This window comes from Narcine bancroftii, chromosome 11, assembly GCF_036971445.1.
Source record: "Narcine bancroftii isolate sNarBan1 chromosome 11, sNarBan1.hap1, whole genome shotgun sequence".
NCBI classification, from domain to species: domain Eukaryota; kingdom Metazoa; phylum Chordata; class Chondrichthyes; order Torpediniformes; family Narcinidae; genus Narcine; species Narcine bancroftii.
In genome coordinates this window covers 102,692,216-102,715,358 of record NC_091479.1, presented here as the reverse complement: position 1 = coordinate 102,715,358, position 23,143 = coordinate 102,692,216, and the positions used below count along the sequence as shown (strand labels likewise).

At 42.3% G+C, this 23,143-nt stretch overlaps 1 protein-coding gene across 6 annotated transcripts in view; it reads right to left on the bottom strand.

The window, feature by feature from the left end:
- nav3 (neuron navigator 3) overlaps window positions 1-23,143 on the bottom strand; it is a 401,736-nt gene that overhangs the window by 356,840 nt on the left and 21,753 nt on the right. For 3 of the 6 annotated variants that reach the window (XM_069904353.1, XM_069904355.1, XM_069904352.1), the window contains one exon: window positions 1,373-1,739. In XM_069904353.1, the coding sequence (XP_069760454.1) occupies window positions 1,373-1,444 (72 nt within the window). In that variant the 5' untranslated portion in view covers window positions 1,445-1,739. Of the gene's footprint in view, window positions 1-1,372; window positions 1,743-21,110; window positions 21,185-23,143 lie in introns of those variants that run through there. The other 3 variants (XM_069904356.1, XM_069904354.1, XM_069904358.1) reach the window with 3 other exon arrangements.

Sequence of the window (23,143 nt, the reverse complement as noted above, 5' to 3'; positions counted from 1 at the left end):
TAAAAACACGATGCTGGAGAAACTCAGCAGGTCAAACAGTGTCCTTTATAGAGCAAAGATAAAGATACAGAACCAAAGTTTTGGGCTTGAGCCCTTCATCAAGGTACGAGGAGAATGGAGGCAGACACTTTTACTTAAATGTGCTGTGTCCCCTGTTGTCCCAAAAGTGCTTGTATTAAACCAGTGGTTTTCAACCTTTTTCCTTTCCACTCACAGACCACTTTAAGTAATCCCTATGCCATCAGTGCTCTGTGATTAGGAAGGGATTGCTTAAGGTGATATGTGAGTGGGAAGGGAAGGTTGAGAATCGCTGCTCTAGACCCAATTGCTACTGAAATACTTTGCTTGACCAAAATTGTCATTGGCCCATTTCCTTTGGAGTTCTGAAACCATGCACATAATGAGTCAATTAGGGATGATTAAAACAGGGGTTTTCAAACATTTTCTTTCCACCCACATCAAGCAATCCCTTTACTAATATCAGAGCACCTATGGCATAGGGATTACTTAAAGTGGTATGTGAGTGGAAAGATAAAGGTTGAGAACCACTGGATTAAACCCTTGCAAATCAGTACTCAAATTAGCAAAGTTGGATACCAGGCACAAAGGACACATTTTCGTTGTGTAAGTATTCAACGGTCCTACTCTTGATATCAATCTTGCATTGTTGGTGTCCTGTCAGAGGACTTTGCCTCTCAATAGCAGATCACCAACCACAACGCCAGACACTTTGCAGGCTTTATATACATTGCAATGTACACACAAGGTCGTTGACATGTTCCCTCGAATGCTGTCCAACCGCACCCCCCCCCCAACTCTTTCACCTGAGTCTCCCTGACCAGAGTTCATTCGGTGGCTCCTTCTGCCAAAAAGGACCAAAGGTTCAAGGTAGAACCAAAACACTCCACGGAACCAGAAAACACTACAGCACAGAAACAGTCCATCTAGTCTGTGCCAAACTGTTATTCTGCCCAGTCCCATTGAACTGCACAATTGCCTTCAATACCCCTCCTCATGCGACATTGCTTGCGTTACCTCCACGCCCAAGTTGCCTGTATCTGCTGTCTTGGATGAGCCATTGGTCTCGTATCAAGGTGCATAATCTCGGTGCTGAGAATACAATATGTACGTAGCTGCTTTTGGTGGAAGAACCCTTGAAATTTACAAGTATTAGGCCGTGCAGATGAAAGCCAAGATCGAGGACTCTCTCTTCCTCCTCAACTATTCTCCAGTGACCATCATCTCCCACATCACTGCACCACATGACAGCACCCTCTTGCCCTCTGCATCGTCTAAAACTTCTTTGCTCTCTAAAGCATGAACAAGCAAAATAAGCCAATACAATTGAGATATTTGTAAACAGGTTCCTTACCTTCTTCTGATCTTCTGCCTTGTGGGTCACTGGTTTCCTTTCATGTTTGTTCGTTTCTGAGGAGTAATCCATCAGATTAAATCCGTCCCCTTCTTAGAAAACTCCTTTGGAAAGGTCGAAAGGCCTATCAAGGACTATATTGATGCAGCCATGCTCATGCTTCGTTGCCGAGTTTCAGTGACTTTAGACGGTCTTTGGGAGTCTCTGCCGTCGGAAAGGAATGCTTGCTTCCCATCCTGGGGATTCTCCAGAGCAACATGTCAGTGGAACGTCGTGGGGGTGGATTCCAAGACTCAGTGCCAGCTAACTTCTGCTTCCCTCTCCAAGAGTATCCATTCCAATCCTTGGATGCACTCCACAACAGCACCTGCTTTTCCATGAGAAAATGAAATCCAATTACAATCTCGTACATTACCTTGAAATATAACATGGGAATGATAGTCCTTTCTCAAACACAATGGCTCCCTGTCAATTTTTGGGCTGGGTGACTAAGATTCCATGCTCTTTGAGCTACAGTTCCATTACTTCAACCTCCACCTCACCATCAGAAGATTGTGGGTCCACATCCCATAGCGGAGAGTTGAGCACTAAAGCACAAATCCACACTCTGGGGCACTTTCTGAGGGAGTTCCACAGTGTCATCAACCTTCCTCAGCTAGACTCAACATTATGGCAGCAACAAACACATTTGCTAATTCTCATGGCTCAGCCAAGGCATTCCTCATTCCCTTCCTTGGTCTGGACATTGGGGTAAGGATGAGGTGGTGTATTGAGGGCAGTTCTGGTCACCCCATTACAGGAAGGATGTGGAGGCTTTGGAAAGGGTAAAGGTGGCATTTACCAGCATGGTGTGTGGTTTGAAGAGTATGAAGTGACTTTGGACAATATTGGGCTTGTTTTCTCTGGAGCGTCAGAAGCAGGGAGGAGATTGTCAGAGGTTTATAAAAGTATGAGGGTTACAGATGGGGTAGAAAATCAGAATATTGTTCTCTCTCTCCCTCCCTCCATCTCTATCCTTCCCTCCTCTTTCTCTCTCTCTTACTCCCTCTGTCTTTTGGAACACCTCCATCACATTCAGTCAACCTCCCCTGCTCTCCAGCAGCCAATCCCAGTCTCACCCTATTCTCCATTAGCACAAGGACTTCAACTATGGAACCTGACCATCAAACCTTCCATGGTAACTTCCCCAGAACCTTCAACTTCTTAAAATTTTAATCCAATTTAGATTTGAAATTTAGATGTTGAGCACAGTAACAGGCCCTTTCGGCCTACAAGCCCTTGCCGCCCGATTAATCTGCAACCCCAGTACGTATTGAAGGATGGGAGTAAACCGGAGCCCCCCGGGGAAAACCCACACAGTCACAGGGAGAACGTACAAACTCCTGTAACAGCATTGTGCTAACTGTGCTGCCCCAAGGATTCTTTCTCGAGGATATCTGAAATGCCTTGACCTAAGGCAAGGCAGGACTTTAAATAATGGATGAAAGCAACACTAGAACAAGAGAAATGAAATGGACAGAGGGATAATTAAAATGCATTGTAATCTTTCATTATTGTGAAAGTGAAAGGTAAATGGTCAACATTTTGGTTACAATTCTGGAGATTTCAAATATTTATTCAGTGTAATTTCATCCCGAATCCATGAATGGGGCAGTCTAAATGTTCACACAAGGAGCACATCACTTTCCACCAATGTTGATTGGCAAGAAGTAACTCGTGTCCTTGCAAAGCATAACAGAGGCCCTTCGACCAAATTTGAGGAAGGACATTCTTGCTATCAAGGGAGTGCGATGTCAGTTCACTAGGTTAATTCCTGGAATGGCGGGGAAGATTGGTGCAACTGGGCTTGTATACACTGGAATTTAGAAGGATGGGAGGGGATGTGATTGAAACGTATAAGGTTATTAAGACCATGCTAGAGTCAGGAAACATGTTCCTGATGTTGAGGGAATCCAGGACCAGAGGCCAAGTTTAAGAATAAGGGGTAGACTATTTGGAACGGAGCTAAGGAAGAACTTTTTCACCCAGAGAGTTGTGGATCTGTGGAATACTCTGCCTCAGAAGGCAGTGGAAGCCAATTCTCTGGGTGCTTTCAAGAAAGAGTTAGATAAGAGTTCTTAAAGATAGCAGAGTCAGAAGAGGAGTCACGTGATGGAGTAGTGGCCGGTCAGGGAATTCCAGCCCTCTCCCGAAAAGTTTAAAAAAAAACTCACAAAACACAAAGGTACAAGAGTAAAAATTAAAACAAAGTAAAAGTAAAGGTGGGAAGAAAATGGCAGCGAAGAGAGAAAAGTCGAAAACAACGGAAAGAAGAGAAGAAGAAAGAACGTCGGAAGAAGAAGGTGAAGGCCTTACCTGTCCGAGGAGGCCTGCCGTGGAGAGAGAGGCCCGCTCCCTCAGGTCAGTGGAAGTCCCGGGCTCGGGACGACAAAAATGGCTCGAGGAGCCGAGTAAAAGTGTGCAATCGCGCATGAAAAAAAACCCACTGACGGGAGGGGGGAACAGCTGCAGTCAATCTCCACAGCTGAGAGAGACACCTGCAGCACAGCAACAGGTGCAGAACACAGACAATAACGAGAACAAGAAAGAAGAGGGTAAAAAGAAAACAAGGAAACAACAGATGGTCAACCCAGAGGAAGAAGAAGAAGAGAAAGAAATGGAAGAAGAAGAGAAAGGCAAGACAATGGATGTATCTTTTTTTAAAGAATATATGGAATCAGTGAAAGAATGGCAATTACAAGAATTTGATGAGATAAAAAGAAGAATTAAGAATGCAGGAGAAAGAATGAATAAAATGGAAGTGGCCATATCAGAGATAGGAAAAAGAGTGGATAATGTGGAAGAACGAGAAATAATCGTAGAAATGGAAGTAGAGGACTTAAAAGAGAAATTAGAAGAATCTAATAAAAAAGTTAAAGAGACACAAGAGCTGTTAGCTCAGAAGATAGATATAATGGAAAATTATAATAGAAGAAATAATATAAAGATAGTGGGCCTTAAGGAAGATGAAGAAGGCAAGAATATGAGAGAATTTGTAAAAGATTGGATCCCCAGGGTCCTAGGAAGACCAGAATTACAGGAAGAAATGGAAATAGAGAGGGCACATAGAACATTAGCCCCAAAACCACAACCGCAGCAAAAACCAAGATCCATTTTAGTAAAATTCTTAAGATATACAACAAGAGAAAATATATTGGAGAAAGCAAAGAAGAAAATAAGGGAAGACAAAAAGCCACTGGAATACAAAGATCAAAAAATTTTTTCTATCCAGACATAAGTTTTGAACTCCTGAAGAAGAGGAAGGAGTTCAATACAGCAAAAACGATCCTATGGAAAAAAGGATATAAATTTATGTTAAAGTACCCAGCGGTACTTAAAATAATTATTCCAGGGCAACAAAACAGACTATTCTCGGATCCAGAGGAAGCAAGGAAATTTGCAGAACAACTACAAAACAAGCAGAGAGATGAAGACATGTAATGAGAGTAAAAATGACCACGAACTATATGTATGTGTGTATATATATATAATATATATATATATTATAGATGTGTATGTATACATGTGTATACATGAATGTATCCGTATTTAGAGGAAAATATATAGAGTATAGATAAGAATTAATAAGGGAATGAAAGGGAATAAAGGGAATAAAGAGGGAATTAAAAGAGTGACCTTTGTTATATATGAAAATTGAAATCTTTTCCGGGGGGGGCTGGGTGGGGAGGAGTTACGGTCACTGCAAAATCAGTTGACGTTTGCGAGTAAATTCGCAAACCCAAATGGAGAGGGGAGATGTGGTTGCCCGACAAGGGATAAAGGGCAACTCAGGAGGGGGAGGGGAGAATGGGGTTAAAGAAGTTTTAAATAGGAGAATAAGGAAAATGTTTGATATTTTAGAAATGTTGTCTTATAAAGTGTTCAAAACAAGAAAGCAGAAATGGATAAGAAGGAAAGGTGATGATGGAGAAACGGAAAGGGAAGATAAACAAAGTATGAAATGGCTACGTTGAACTATATGACTTTAAATATTAACGGAATACATAACCAAATCAAAAGGAAGAAACTGCTAAATTTACTGAAAAAAGAAAAAATTGATATAGCATTTGTGCAAGAAACACATTTAACTGAATTGGAGCACAAGAAATTAAAGAGAGATTGGGTAGGACATGTAACAGCAGCGTCGTATAATTCAAAAGTAAGAGGAGTAGCTATATTAATCAGTAAAAATGTGCCAATTAAAATAGAAGAGGAAATATTAGATCCAGCAGGGAGATATGTAATGATAAAATGTCAGATATATTTGGAGTTTTGGAATCTACTCAATGAATATTCACCTAACGAAGAAGATCAAAAGTTTATGCAAGATTTTTTTTGAAGATAGCAGATACGCAAGGGAACATATTAATAGGAGGGGATTTCAACCTTAATTTGGATTCAAATATGGATAAAACTGGGAAAAAAATTAACAGAAAGAACAAAGTAACCAAATTTATAATTAAATCAATGCAAGAAATGCAACTTTTGGATATATGGAGGAAACAACACCCAAAGGAAAAGGAATATTCATATTATTCGGGTAGACATAAAACATACTCAAGAATAGACTTATTTCTGTTATCAGCTCGTTTGCAAGATAGAGTAAGAAAAACTGAATATAAAGCTAGAATATTATCGGACCATTCACCCTTGATATTGACAATAGAGTTAGAGGACATCCCTCCAAGAATGTATAGATGGAGATTAAACTCCATGCTACTTAAAAGGCAGGATTTTAGAGAATTCATTGAAAGACAAATTAAAATGTACTTTGAAATAAATACAGAATCAGTGAAAGATAAGTTTATACTATGGGATGCAATGAAACCGTTCATTAGAGGGCAAATAATAAGTTATGTAACCAAGATGAAGAAGGACTATAATCAGGAAACAGAGCAGTTGGAAAGGGAAATAGTAAATATAGAAAAAGAATTAGCAATGAAGGAAGATACAACTAAAAGAAGAGAACTGGCAGATAAAAAAATAAAATATGAAACACTACAAACATATAAGGTGGAGAAGAACATAATGAAGACAAAACAGAAATATTATGAACTAGGGGGAAAAAAAAACGCACAAAATTCTAGCATGGCAGCTTAAGACAGAACAAGCTAAGAAAATGGTATTGGCATCAAGGAAAAAAGACAAACAAATCACATATAATCCAACGGAGATCAAGGAAAACTTTAAAGAATTCTATGAACAATTATACCAAACTGAAAACGAAGGGAAAGAAGGCAAAATAGATGAATTTTTAACTAAAATTGAAATACCAAAATTACAAATAGAGGAACAAAATAAATTAACAGAACCATTTGGAATAGTAGAAATACAAGAGATAATAAAAAAAACTACCAAATAATAAAACACCAGGAGAGGATGGATTCCCAATAGAATTCTATAAAACATTTAAAGATTTATTAATTCCTCCCCTCCTGGAAGTAATCAACCAGATTGACAAAACACAAAGCTTACCAGATTCATGTAAAACAGCAATAATTACAGTAATACCAAAGCAAGGGAAAGATCCACTCGCACCAGCGTCATATAGACCAATATCATTACTTAACACAGATTATATGATAATAGCTAAACTATGAGCAAACAGATTAGCAGATTACGTACCTAAAGTGGTAAATCTAGATCAAACTGGATTTATTAAAAAAGGACGAACAACAGACAATATTTGTAAATTTATTAACTTAATTCATGCAGTAGAAGGGAGTAAAGCGCCAACAGTAGCAGTTGCTTTCGACGCAGAGAAGGCCTTTGACAGAGTAGAATGGAATTATTTATTCAAAGTATTGCAAAAATTCAGTTTACCAGAGAAGTATATTAATTGGATTAAAGCATTATATAAGGGGCCATTGGCGAAAGTGACAGTAAATGGATATATATCAAAGCAATTTAACTTAAGCAGATCAACAAGGCAGGGATGCCCACTATCACCCTTATTGTTCGCGTTAGCTATCGAACCACTAGCAGAATTGATAAGAACAGAAAATAATATAAAAGGGATAAAAATAAAAGAGAAGGAATATAAAATCAGTTTATTTGCAGATGACGTTATAGTATACTTAACAGAACCAGAACTATCAATAAAAGAATTATATAAGAAATTGAAGGAATATGGAGAAGTGTCGGGTTACAAGAATAACGTAAATAAAAGTGAAGCAATGCCAATGAATAATGCGGATTTCTCAAAATTTAAGAAGGAATCACCATTCAGATGGCAAATGCAAGCAATAAGATACCTAGGTATACAAATAAATAAAAATCTCGGCCATCTATATAAACTCAATTATTATCCACTAATGAAAAAATTACAGGGCGATTTAGAGCATTGGAAAGATTTACCATTAACACTAATAGGAAGGATAAACTGTATTAAAATGAACATTTTACCAAGGATATTATTCCTATTTCAGGCATTGCCAATACACTTGACAGAGAAATTCTTCAAGGAGTTAAAGAAAATAATAAGGAAATTTTTATGGAAAGTGGGGAAACCGAGGATAGCACTAGATAAATTAACAGAATGGTATAAACAAGGAGGCTTACAACTGCCAAACTTTAAAAATTATTATAGAGCCGTACAATTAAGATACCTATCAGATTTTTACCAAACAAGGGAAAAGACAGATTGGACTAGATTAGAACTAGATAAAATAGGGGAAAAGATACCTGAACAAATATTATATAAATGGGATGAAAAATTGGTACAACGTAGGAATTCTCCAGTATTACATCATCTGCTCAATATTTGGAAGAAGATTCATGTAGAAAGGAATAAAACAAATTACCAATTACCAAAACTAATAATGACGCAAAATCAGTTAATCCCTTTTACAATAGATAACCTTTCCTTTAGAGAATGGGAGAAAAAAGGGATCAAAAAAATAGAAAATTGTTTTTCAGGAAATAGATTATTATCCTTTGAACAAATGAAAGATAAATACCATATAACTCAAGATACAGTGTTGGCATATTACCAATTGAGATCCTACTTGAAGGACAAATTGGGAAGCAGTCTGAGGTTACCAGAGGGAAGTAACTTTGAATATGTGATTACAGATACAATGACAATCAAAAGATTTATAACAAATATGCATATTAAACTGCAAGAAAAGGAGAATGAGGAAACAAATGGTAAAACTAAACAAAAATGGGAACAAGATTTAAATATAAAGATAAAGAAGGAAACATGGGAGAAGTTATGCTCTGGAACTATGAGAAATACAATAAACACGAGGTTACGCATGATACAATATAACTGGATACACAGGCTATACATTACACCTCAAAAGTTAAATAAATGGGACCCAACAGTATCTGATAGATGTTTTCACTGTAAAAAGGAAATGGGAACAACAATTCATGCAATCTGGACATGTGAGAAAGTAGAAAAATTTTGGGAAGATCTAAACCAGATATTAAATAAAATTACAGAAAACAATATTCCAAAAATCCCAGAGATCTTCCTCCTAAGTAACATAAAAAACAAAGAATTTGGAGTTGATTTGGATGGTGCACAAAAAAGATTTGTTAAGATAGCTCTAGCCGTAGCAAAAAAATGTATTATGTCAACCTGGAAATTGGAAGATAATTTGAGAATACAACAATGGTATATAGAAATGAATAAATGTATTCCGTTAGAAAAAATAACATATAGTTTAAGAAATAATATTGAAATATTTGAACAAATATGGGAGCCATACATGAAACACAATAGAGAAAACCTACCGGGGACATTTACCACCTAAATTAACGAAAGGAGAAGGAAATGAAAAGAATTGACTCAGTGGAATTTCTTGTTTATTTTTATTGAATGACAACATTGTTTGACTGGTTTAATGTATCTTAGATTTTGTACTTTAAATGAATGGGGGGAGATAGGGAGGGTGGGATGGGAGGAGGGAGGGGGGGGAGAAAATGACACTGTATATATTTGAAAAGGAAAATGTATGTATCTTGGTCAATGTGGTTTATGGTGTGAAAAATAAATAAATAAATAAACAAATAAATAGCAGACTCAGGGATATGGGGAGAAGGCAGGAACAGGGACTGGTTGTCGATGTTGATCACTATGAATGGCGATGCTGGCTTGAAGGGCCAAATGGCCTACTCCTGCACCTGTTGAGTTTTGACCCACAGATTATTTGTTGGTAGATTAATTAGCTCCAGAGTGCAGGTAAGCAGTGGCATATGGCGGGGGGGGGGGGGGGGGGTGGCAATGAGAAAGCAACAAGCATAAAATGGCATTGGTGTGAACGGTTTGACTGATGGTGAGTGTAACCTTGGTGGACTGAATGGCCTGTTTGGTTGGAGATGACTCCAAGGTCAAAGTTATTTTAAAGCAACTTAATTCGGAAACTGGCCCTCAGGCCCAATTGGTCTACGCCGGCCAAGTTGTCGACCTGAGCCAGTCCCATTTGCGGGCAGACACACAGGAGAGTGTGCCTCTGTCCCCTTCAACCCTCCCCCACTTATCACTGTCCACCACCTCCCCCCTGTCCACATTATACAGGTACACAATCCTTTATCTGGACAGCTCCAAAAACCAGCATTTTTTTTCCTGGTGCTCGAGCAGTGGAAAGGGGGAAGAGAGAGAGAGAGAAGCGGGACTAGGTTGGGCGGGGGGGGGCAGGAGAGATGGCAGCACGACTCGGGGGTGCGGGCGTGGGAGCGTGGGAGAGAGACAGCAGCGTGACTGGAAGGGGGTGGATACAGCAACACAATTTGAGTGGGCTTAAATCTGGGGCAGTTGGCTTTTGTTCTGAAATCCATAAAAATCCGAAATTCGGAACACACCGTCCCCCAAGGGGTCTGGATAAAGGATTGTGTAACTGTACTGACTATCACCCCACTGCACTCTGTCCTGGTGTCAGGTTCCAGCCCAAAACATCAATCATTCTTTTTACTAATATCAACAGCTCCATACAGGCATTAAAGGGCCTGTTAAAGATGCTGGCCACGTTTGTAAGTAAAATCCCGCAACTGTGAGGTCAAGCCCAAAGATTCAAGACATAATTTATTATCGTAGTAATAAAATAGTGTCACATTACATGAAATTCCTTTTTGCCTCTTACTGTCCTCCCCGCCCCCCCCCCCCCCACCCAGTCACCGAGTGTCCATAGATTTTCCTCCAGTCCACTCAGAATCCAGTCTAAACCAAGCAGACGGTGGCACCTATGCTGGGCAGCAGTCACGAGGGGAGCAGTGGACCAGTGCGGGTCATCAGACACGGGGAGAACACCCCCAAGTTGAGAAGGAAAAGCAGAGGAGACAACACTTCGGGACGGTGACTACGGCAGCGGACCAGCCAGGGTGATAGTCAAGTGTAAAGTGAGTATCACATTAAGGTTGGAGATACATTGAGAAGTGCTGGACTCATCAGCGGTCCAGATAGACAAACCTAACAAGTACACACAGGGCTTATTACAGTGGCAGCCAACTGGGGTTGGAATCTGGAGCCGCCTGTAAGGAGTTTGTACGTTTTCGCTGTGTCTGCGTAGGTTTCCTCTGGGTGCTCCACATTTCTAACAGGGTTAGGAGCTTAGTGAAACACAAAAGGCTGCAGACGCTGTGTTTGTAGTAAAAACACGCCAAAATGCTGGAGCAACTCAGCCGGTCATTTCAGCATCAAAAGGAGACAAAGATGTATGCCGACGTTTCAGGCCCGAGCCCTTCTTCAAGGAATAAATAGAATGAGCCAGAAGCAGGAAATCTCATAAAGTCTCAGAGTTTAGACAATGGGGGAGGAATCAGACCAACAAAAGGTGGATAGGATGAGGGATCGGGGAAGAATTTATCATGTTTGTGCAAAAGGAGACAGGGAAAGGAGAGAGATAGGGAAAGGCGACGGGGAAGAAGGGTGGGGGGTAATGAAAGCCAGAGAAGTTGATGTTAATGCCATCCATTTGGAGGGTGTCCAGTCAGAAGATGAGGTGTTGTTCCTCCAATTTGCGGGTGGTCTCAGTCTGGCAGGGCAGAGACCATGGGCAGACATGTTGGCAAGAGAATGGGATGGGGAATTGAAATGGGTGGCCACTGGGAGATCCCCGCGATTGCAGCGGACAGAGCCAAGTTGAGGTTAGTAGTTTAATTGGTCGCATGGTTGTATTTGGGCAGTGTGGGCTCATGGGCCAGAAGTGCATTTCACCAAGATGTATTTCTCAATTTTAAAAAGATTTCCTTTTTAAACAACTGTACATGGTGGAAGTGCCAAAGCACAGAGAACATGTCATGTTAGAGTGAAAAAAATCAATTAATACAAAGCAAGGGAGCAGGGGAACACAGTGTGGGGTTCATTCAGGAGCCTGATGGCTGCGGGGAAGACATTGTTGATGCGCAATTTCACGCCCTCAATCCAACAAGAGGAGGGAGAAGAAGGGTGTGGTCAGGATGTGATGGGTTGCTCAGCGGGTCTGAGAGATGGGGAGATGGAGGGGTAGTGGGGGGGTGGAGTGGGGTTGGGTGGGGGGTGTTGTGTGATGTTCTGAGCTGTTTTCTGGAGCTTATGCACTTTTCTTCCAATGTCGTACAGAGCAGCTCCTGGACTACATTGCGATGCAACCTGCCAGGATGCCATTGGCGGTGCTTTATTAATGAAATATAATGTTAGATTCATAAGGACTGGAGAAGATTGCAATGCAGGATATCACATTAAGGAGAAGAAGGCCGGTTTATAGATTGGCTGGCAAATGCTTTTTCTATTATGGATCCTCACGGGGCATTTCCTACAACCTTACATTAGATCGTTCTGAAAGATAATCTTAACTTGTCAGCAGTTCTGTAGAACAGGGAACACAGATGTCTTCTGTAAGCACGTGCTAATTGATGACCTTCACATGGGAAAGACACCAAGATTACTGGAAGAGATTGTCTAGTCAATTACTTAATTACTCTTGGTGAGGTTTCAAATTGGCCATTGCGTTTCATACATAACAACTAGATTCCAGAGTTCAAAAGTCCTTCAGGACTGAGATTGTGAAGGGCATTACCGAAATTCTTTTGATATTGTCAGAGTCGATGCAAGATGTCAGCCATTATATCCCCGGGAGATGTCAAGGCAAACTTATTACCCAGTCAGGCTGCATTCGTCCATAAGGAGAAGGGGATTGAACGCAACAGACATTCAGTGACAGGTATCAACATTGCTGCTTTGTCAAGTCTGACAGTGTCATATCAACAATGGGACATAAGACAGGGCATGTTGGCAGATTACCAATGGGGACATCTCATCCCCCAACAAAGGCAGTGAGCCACAAGAAATCAGTGAGCTGGAGAGGCTACAAACTCTGTCATGCAGTTGGCCCAATGTTTCAGGAGAATCTGTCACCAAAAACCCTTCTGTATTTGATTATCATCTCAGATTTAAAATCCATAATCCACCCGGCATCTCAGGGCATTGGTGGAGGAGTGTTTCAAATTGCTGCAATCCTCCATATCCACTCAAAAGGACTCCATAAGACCATAAGTCATAGGAAAAGAAATAGGCCATTCAGCCCATTGAGACTGCCCCACAATTTAATCATGAGCTGATCCATTCTCCCACTCAGCCCCACTGCCCAGCCTTCTCCCCATAACCTTTGATGCTGCGGCCTCCACAACTGCCTGTGGCAACAAATTCCACAGATTTACCACCCTTGGCCTGACACATCTCTGTTCTATGCAGATGCCCTTCCCACTGTGAGAAATAAACTTTCTACATCGACTCTGTCCACGCCTTTCAACTTTCAAAATATTTCTGTGAGATCCCCCCTCATTCTCCTAAATTCCAATGAATACAGGCCAAGAGTTGTCAAATACTCCTTTTATTTCCAAGATCATCCCTGTGAACCTCTTTTGATCCCTCTCCAACATCAGCACATAAACAAGGAGCCCAAAACTGCTCACAATACTCCAAGTGCAATACCACCAGTGTCTTATACAGCCTCAACATCACATTCCTCAAGAAATGAACGCCAACACTGCATTTGCCTTCTTCACCACCAACTCAACCTGCAAATTTATCTTCAGGCTATCCCGCGTGAGGACTCCCAGGTACCTTTGCATCCGGCTATTTCCAATTTTCTTGCCCTTTTAAAAAGAGTCTGCCCGTTTATTTTTTCTACCAAAGTGCATAACTGTACACCTTCTGGCACTTGCCCTTTCTCCCAATCTGTCCAAGTCCTTCTGCAGTCTCCCCATTTCTGCAACATTAACCTGCTCCTCCACCTACCTTCGTATCATCCGCAAACTTGGCCACAAAGCCATTCATTCCATGATCCAAATCATTAATAGACAACATATAAAGAAGTGGACCCACACCGACCCCCTATAGAACACCACTAGCAACTGGAAGCCTATCAGAATATGATCCCTGTATTCCTGCCAATCAGCCAATGCTCCACCCACACTAGTATGTTTCCTGTTATACCATTGGCTCTTATCGTGTGCAGCACCTTGGGGACATGTTTGTAGTAAAAACACGCCAAAATGCTGGAGCAACTCAGCCGGTCTTTTCAGCATCAAAAGGAGACAAAGATGTATGCCGACGTTTCAGGCCTGAGCCCTTCTTCAAGGAATAAATAGAATGAGCCAGAAGCAGGAAATCTCATAAAGTCTCAGAGTTTAGACAATGGGGGAGGAATCAGACCAACAAAAGGTGGATAGGATGAGGGATCGGGGAAGAATTTATCATGTTTGTGCAAAAGGAGACAGGGAAAGGAGAGAGATAGGGAAAGGCGACGGGGAAGAAGGGTGGGGGGTAATGAAAATCCAAATACACAACACTGACTGCATCTCCCTTATCCAGCCGGCTTAATATTATTTATTAAATTTAAATTGAGACATACCACACGGTAACAGGTCATTTCATTCCACAAGCTCATGCCGCCCAATTTACACCCAATTAACCCACACCCCCAGTAAGTTTTGAACGGTAGGAGGAAACTAGAGCCCCCGGGGGAAAACCCACAAGGACACGGGGTGAACGTACAAACTCTTTACAATGATTTGAACCCCAGTCCCGATTGTTGGCGCTGTAAAGGTGTTTCACTAAATGCTCACCAACCGTGCTGCCCCTCCCTCAAAGAATTCCAATAGATTTGTCATGCAAGGTGCTTTGGCTCTCGAGCGAGCACATGTGAAAGACACAATGTAAGCTGCAAGTCCTTTAATTCTTAAACAGTTACTTGACCTCATCAGAGCTCATCAAACTGGGTTTTGAGGTCAGAGGTCAAGCTTAACTTTGAGATCATAGCTATCTTGGCTTTGATCCCAAATTGTCTCATTATGTGCACGGTTTCAGAACTCCAAAGGAAATGGGCCAATGACAATTTTTCTCAAGCAAAATATTTCAGTAACAATTGGGCCTAGAGCAGTGATTCTCAACCTTGCCTTCCCACTCACATCCCACCTTAAACAATCCCTTCCTAATCACAGAGCATTGATAGCCTAGGGATTACTTAAAATGGGATGTGAGTTGAACCACTGGGTTGGAGGGCTTGAATTATGGGGAAAGCTTGGACAAACGAGTCATTTTCTCAGCAGCATTTGAGACCGGGGGGGGGGGGGGGGTCGTGACCTGATAGAGGTTTATAAAGTCACACAGGCATGGGGGGGGGGGGGTGGGGGGGGGGGAAAACAGTCAGAATCCTTTCCCTTAGTCACACACTGGAGGACGTGAAGATGGGGAGGAAGTTTAAGGGAGATGTGAGGGGAAAATATTTTACACTGAGTGGTGGGTGCCAGGAACAGGCTGCCAGAAGTGGTGGTGGAAGCCGGTTCAATAGTAGCATTTGAGAGACTTCTCGATAGGTGTGATTATGAAGGGGGTGGAGGGTCATCTATCCAGTGCAAGCAGCCAGTTTTTAGTTTGATTTCTGCATCGTGTTCAGGCCAAAGGGCCTGTTCCTGTCCTGTTTGATCATCCAGCCAATAGATCATGTTCCATGTAGGGCCCAAACAGCAAACTTGGCTTTATAGATTAATAATGTTATATACCATGAAAACAGACTATTCGGCCCAACATGCCCATGCTGACCCAAGATGCCAATCCCATAAGGTAGTGATCATGGGAGATTTTAACTTCCCTCACATTGATTGGGATACCCATACAGTAAGAGGGCTGGATGGGCTAGAGTTTGTCAAATGTGTACAAGATAGTTTTCTTAATCAATACGTAGAGGAACCGACTCAGGATGGTGTAATATTGGATCTCCTGTTAGGGAACGAGATAGGTCAGGTGTCTGAGGTTAATATTGGAGAACAAATTGGGTCTAGTAATCACAACTCTATTAGCTTTAGGGAAAAGCAAAGAAGGGCCTAAAGTTGAGGTTCTGGATTGGAGAAAAGCAAATTTTGAAGGAATAAGAATGGATTTGGGGATTATTGAGTGGGACATGATTTTTTCAGGAAAGGATGTAAATGAAAAATGGAGAATATTCAAAGAAGAAATTTTGAGGGTACAGAGTAGATACGTCCCAGTGAGGATCAAAGGAAAGGCTGGAAGTCATAGGGAGCCTTGGTTTTCGAGGAATATTAGAAATTTGGTTAGGAGAAAGAGGGAGGTGTACAAGAGGTATAAACAGCAGGGTGCTGAGAAATTGAAAGAGGACTACAAGGAGTGTTGAAAAAATCTGAAGAAATAAATTAGAAAGGCCAAAAAGAGGCACGAACAGGCTTTGGCTGACAGAGTAAGAATAAATCCAAAGGGTTTCTATAGGTACATTAAAAGTAAAAGATTAGTGAGAGATAGAATTGGATCCCTTGTAGATAGGGAGGGTAGACTGAGTGAGAAGTCAGAGGAGATGGGGGAAATTTTAAATGATTTCTTTTCCTCGGTATTCACTAGGGAAAAAAATATTGTATTAGTTGAAGGAAAGAAAAGTAGTGGAGAGGTCATGAATCATTTAAGGATAACCGAGGAGGTAGTGATGGCAGTGTTAAAAAAGATAAAGGTGGACAAATCTCCGAGTCCGGACAAAGTATTCCCAAGGACACTCAGGGAGGCTAGTTTACAGATAGTGGGGCCATTAACAGAGATATTTAGGATGTCACTGGTCACAGGGGTAGTCCCAGAGGATTGGAGGGTGGCTCATGTTATTCTGTTGTTTAAGAAAGGATCCAAATGTAAGCCTGGAAATTATAGGCCCGTGAGTCTGACGTCTATGGTGGGCAAGTTGATGGAAAGTGTTCTGAGGGGTAGCATTTACAAATATTTGGATGAACAGGGATTGATAGGTAGTAGTCAGCATGGTTTTGTCAGGGGTAGATTATGCTTAACAAACCTTATAGAGTTTTTCAAAGGGGTTACAAAAAAGATTGATGAAGGGAAGGCTGTGGATGTTGTCCATTTAGACTTTAGTAAAGATTTTGACAAAGTTCCCCACAGGAGGTTAGGTAAAATGTGGAGGTATTAGGTATAAATAAGGAAGTAGTGAAATGGATTCAGCAATGGTTGGATGGGAGGTGTCAGAGAGTAGTGGTAGAAAATTGGTTGTCCATTTGGAGACCGGTGACTAGTGGAGTTCCTCAGGGATCGGTCCTGGGTCCATTATTGTTTGTTATATATATTAACGATCTGGAAGAAGGGGTGGTGAATTGGATAAGTAAGTTTGCAGATGAATCAAAGATTGGTGGTATTGTGGACAGTGAGAAAGATTACCGTAGCTTAAAAAGAGATATAGGAAAGCTAGAGGAGTGGGCTGAGAAATGGCTGATGGAATTTAATACAGATAAGTGTGAAGTGTTGCACTTTGGAAAGGCATATCTAAATAGGTCATATACATTAAATGGTAGACAATTGAGGAGTGCAGAGCAACAAAGGGATTTAGGAGTTATGGTAAATCGTACCTTCAAGGCTGATACTCAGGTAGATGGTGTGGTGAAGAAGGCATTTGGAATGTTGGCCTTCATAAATCGGAGTATTGAATTCAAGAGTTGAAATTGTACAAGGCATTGGTGAGGCCAAGTTTGGAGTACTGTGTACAGTTTTGGTCACCAAATTATAGGAAGGATATAAACAAAATAGAGAGAGTGCAGAGAAGGTTCACGAGAATGTTGACAGGATGTCAGGTTTGAGTTACAGAGAAAGGTTGAGCAGCCTGGGGCTTTTTTCTCTGGAATGTAGAAGATTGAGGGGGGATTTGATGGAGGTGTTCAAGATTTTAAAAGGGACAGAGAGAGTCAACGTGGATAGGCTTTTTCAATTAAGAGTGGGGATATTCAAACCAGAGGCCATGGTTTGAGATTGAAAGGGGAAAATTATAAGGGGAACATGAGGGGAAATTTCTTCACGCAAAGGGTGGTTGGGATGTGGAATAAGCTTCCGGCGGAGGTGGTTGAAGCAGGAACGTTATTTACATTTCAGGAAAGACTGGATAATTACATGGAGGGGAGAGGATTGGAGGGATATGGACCAGGTGCTGGTCAGTGAGACTAGGAGGGTGTGGATTTGTTCCAGCATGGACTAGTAGGGCTAAACTGGCCTGTTCTGTGCTGTATATGGTTATATAGTTATATTTCCCTGCATTGGATCCACCTTTCAAATCTACATACCTGTCCAAATGTCTTTTAAATGTTGCGTGTTTACCCACCTCCACTGTTTCCTCTGGTTCCATACACTCCCAGCACCTGGTACAGAAAATGTTCATGATCGTGGAGGGGGAAGGGGAGTTCTAGTTGAACAGCTCTTTCAAAAAGTGAGTCCAGGCCAAGTGGACACTTTCTATGATTCTAGTCAGCAAGGTACAAAACAGAGAACCATAACAGCACAGGCCCTTCTGCCCATCTAGTCTGTTAGACATAGACATACAGCACAGTAATGGGCCCTTCCAGTCCATGAGCCCATGCCACCCAATTACACCCAATTAACCTACATCTCTACATTCTTGAATGGTGGAGGAAACCCACGCAGACACAGGGAGAATATACAAACTCCTTACCGCGCAGGATTCAAACCCAGATTGCTGGCGCTGTAACTGCGTCGTGCTAACCTTTCATTCTTATTGGTATCTTTCCTGCAGTGGGTCCTTGAAGAAACAAAGTATTCTGGAATGTGCCAGACACATGCCAGATGCTAAATAAATGCAAGCTCTTCTGTTTCAGAAAGAATTCATCATTTTGCATTCAGCAGGGAACATCCTGGGATGGCTGGTTCAATAAATACACTGCTTAAGTGCAGCCACAAATTAAACACTTGACTTTAAGGATACTTAAATTTAAAAGCAAAGACATAATCAGCAATTGAAGTTGCAAGTTTATTCAACATAGACACTTCCAAACCACAATGTATTCAAAAAACAGTTATGCAAATTTCTGAACAGCAATGGATAAATCACGACACCATTTCCATAACAGCTTGTGTGAAATATTTCAGATGTCTTCTAAAAGTTATTAAGCATCTGAAGTGAAATTTTCAATTCAATTTTGGAAATGTTCTCAGTGCATTTATTGCCTTTCAACCTTATTTACCACAAACCACCTACCAACATAGGATGTATAAACTTTATGATCATTATCTTCGTAATGAAGCTAACACTTCACTACCTGCACAATTCAATGCAGAGCTGCTGTTCGTGATTCTCTACTCCTGCGTATGGCGGCAGGGGGTGGGGGGGAAATGTTGCTATGCATTTCAATGCAACCAGTTGCAGAAACTTGAATAGATGCAAGAGTTATGCAGCAAGGGAATAGCCCTTCGGCCCCTCTAGTCCAAGCCTGCCTGAGCTAGTCCCATTAGCCAGAAATTGCAAACGCTGGAATCTGGAGCAAAACATAATCTGCTGAAGGTCGAGCAGCATCCGTGGGAGACATATGGTCAACATTTCAGGCCAGAACTCTTCAACATAATTGAGACCTGTTTCCATCAAATACAGTAGAACAGCTGGTATCTGGCACCTATGGGGATTGGTAGATGCCAGATAAGTCCATTTGCTGGTTGCCTGAGATTGCGCATTGCATGGATTGGTGAACTAGCCACTAGGGGGTGTCAAGTTTAAACTGTGAATATTTTGCCGGTTGTTTGAATTCTGGATCACGGGGATTTTTACTGTACCTGTTAGCCTGTGCTCCTCTCCCTTCTCCTTCCCTCTCCCTCCATCTCCTCCTACCTTCTTAATCAGGAGTCCACTTGATTTTCAGTACTCCTAAAGAAGGGCTCAGGTCCAAAACATTGACAGCCTTTTACTTCCGCTGGATGCTGCATGACCTGCTGAGTTTCTCAAGCACCTTTGTGGACCCCAACATCTGAAGACATTCTTGTTTACTTCTGGATAAAACAGAGAGCACGACAGCACAGTACTGGGCCTTCAGCACTCGATGTTGTGCCGACTTATAGATTCCAACCCAAATAAAAACGAACCCCTCCCTACCCCGTAACCCTCTATTTTTCTTCTATCCATGTGCTTCATAGTTTCTTGAATGCCCCTAATGTTTCAGCCTCTACCACCATCCAGGCAAGGCCTTCCAGGCACCCACAACTCTCTGTGAAAAATAACCTCCCTGATGTCTCCCTAAAACTTCCCTCCCTTCTCTTTAAACAGACGTCCTCTGCTACTCCCACCCTGGGAAAAACGTACTGGTTGTCTCTCAGAATCTTGTAAACCTAGATCAAGTCTCCTCTCATCCTTCTTCGCTCCAATGAGAAAAGTCCCAGCTTTGCTAACCTTGCATCATACGATTTATTTTCCAATCCAGGCAACATCCTGATAAATCTCTGCACTCCCTCCATAGCTTTCACATCCTTCCTATAATGAGGTGACCAGAACTGTCCTTGACATTGGTGGCAGAGATTTAACTTGGAAGGTCAGTATAACCATATAACAATTAGGAAACAGGCCATATCGGCCTTTCTAGTCTGCACCGATTTAAGTGAAACTTCTCTAGTTCCTCCTACCTTCTCTCTGCCCATAACCCTCCAACCCCCTCATATCCATGCACTCATCCAACCTCCTCTTAAATGTCAAAATTGACCCTACTGCAACCACCTCTTCCGGAAGGTCATTCCACTCAGCCAAGACCTGGAAACTGCGGTTTGCTCACACCATAGTTGGGGAAATGAATGTTTAGGTTCACGAGTTGCTTTGTCCTGAATAGTATTAAACTTCCAGTGTGTTTGCAGAGCTGCATTTGTCCAGGAAGGAGGGAAGAACTCACACTCTTGCAAGGAGCTATGTAAATGAAAGTTTCATTCCCACCTTGCCATCAATTCCTGTAGAATATTTCATTGTCCCTGTCAAACCGATCACTGTAAATCAATCCTGGTCCCCAACAAATATTGATCCAGCTGTTATAAATTGAAAAGTTAAATCATTTCAAACTCCCTCAACCCATGCCAGGTGATGATTACTGGACTGCACACAAGCCAGCCTGCTGGATTTGTGTCTGTTTCTGGAGCCCCCCACCCCCCCCACACACACACAGTTCCACAGAGAACCTCGGGAAAATGAGAGTGAAGTGACGGTGGATGGGCCATTACCTGCAGTCTCCAGATTCTCAGCATTCAGAAGGCGACAAATTAAAATGACAATGAGCTCTCAGTGCCTTCCCCAGAGCACAGTCCCTTTTACAAAACTGCACCAATGTATCGGCTCAAACACTAACCAAAATGAGCCTTAGCCCAAGAACTGGCTGCTCAGAATCATCTACCACTCACTGTCCCAAACTTAATGGCATTTCAGACCTCGACTTGGGTCTAGAGTCAGATACAGACCTGACCAGATTTCTTTACAACTTTGCAACGACCTGCCTGCTGGCTTCCTCACTTTACTATTCCATGTTACTTAATCAGTTCCGTTTAAATTCCATTGTGAGGTTTGAACATAATGAAATTACATCATTCAATTATTAGCCAAGCGGTTGGGGTAGCGGTTTGCACAATACTTTTACAGCACCAGCGACTGGGACTGGAGTTCAAATCCTGTGCTGTCTGTAAGGGGATTGTACGTTCTTCCCGTGTCTATGTGGGCTTCCTCCCACCTTTTAAAAATCTTACCAGGATTGTAGGTTAATTGGGTGTAATTGGGCGGCACAGGCTCGTGGGCTGGAATGGGATAATATATAAATGGGGGCATGCAGGGTCTGAGTGGAGTGACGTGAATGGTCAGTCTAGTAAGTGAACCAGCTCTACCACAACTGGGGATCTTCACAATTCAGATTTTTATAGAGCATCTGTATTTCAGGGAAGGAAAACTACAAGAACCAGAGAGTGAGGTATCAGTGTGGAAAGTAACACATCACCCACAAACACTAAAACACCTTGGGTACATGCTTGAGGAATTAGGGGATATGGGGAGAAGGTAGGTAGGTGGAGTTAGGTCATAAATTAGATCAGCCATGATCGTATTGAATGGCGGAGCAGGCTCATTTTTGGCCTACTCCTGTTCCTACTTCCTATGTTCCTATGTTCTGATGTACATCCATTGCTGGATCTCACAAGTTCATCATCCCCACCACCACTCCTTACCCTTCCCAATCCCCTCACACGTCTCCCTGCTCACCAACACCCCCCCACCCCATCTACTCCTTTGAGCTCCCCCTTTCTTCCTACCTCTGACCCTCAGATCCTCCCATCTCCACCAACCCCCCAACTCTCCTCTGACCCCATTCTGACCTTTCCTGGCTGCCAACCCCCACCCTCTGACCTTCTCTAACTCCCACCTCTACCCTCTGACCTCCCCTTCCTACCACCTCCAATATCTGCCCTCCCCAACCTATCACCTCTCCCCGCTAACTTCCCCTACCTACCACTTTCCCCCTCTGACCTCCTCGATGTGCCACCTCCACTTTCTGGCCTCCCCAGCCTTCAACTCCCCCTCCCCCTTTTGGTTTTCCCAGACCCCCACATCCTCCATCCTGAACCCCTACATCCTCCTTCGTGCCCACCTATGACCTCTTGCCTTTGGGACTGTGCTCCTCTCCCTGCCCCTTCTCCCTGCCATTTTATTCAGGTGCCTGCCTACACATTGATCAGACCTTGATGAAGGCTCAGGCCTGAAAGGTCGGTTCTGTATCTTTATCTTTACTACATTCTGTATGCTATGTGTGACTTGCTGACATTGTATTTTTAGTAAAACATCGAACATCTCTGAGCAGATCCAGCAACATCAGCATCCTGAAACATTCTTCAGATGTAAAACACAGGCTCTTGTGCAATGTAACATGGGCACTTACATTGACCATGAGGAAAGCACGCCAACACTTCTTCTTTCTAAGAAGTCTGAGGAGATCTGACATTTCTACCAAACTTCTAAAGGGGCACTGTGGAAAGTGTACCGACTCGTGGCATCACAGCCTGGTTTAGGAATGTAAATGTCCAGGGTAACAAACACAGCCAGGTCCATCACAGGCTCCAATCTCCTATCCACTGAAGACAAAAGACCATAAGATATAGGAGCAGAAGTTGGCCATTTGGCCCATCAAGTCTGCTCTGCCATTCCTTATGAGCTAATCCATTGTCCCACTCAGCCCCACTCCCCGGCCTTCTCCCCATAACTTTTGATACCCTGACTATTCAGATACCCATCAATCTCTGTGAAACATGAAAGTCTGCCAACGCAGAGATTGTAGTAAGAACACACAGAAATGCTGAAGGAACTCAGCCAGTCTCGCTGCGCCCAAAGGAGGTAAAGATACTGTATATTACCAGCGTTTCAGGCCTGAGCACTTCTTCAATCTATCAATCTCTGCCTTAAATACACCCAACGTCCAGGCCTCCACAGCCACCGGTGGCAGCAAATTCCAGAG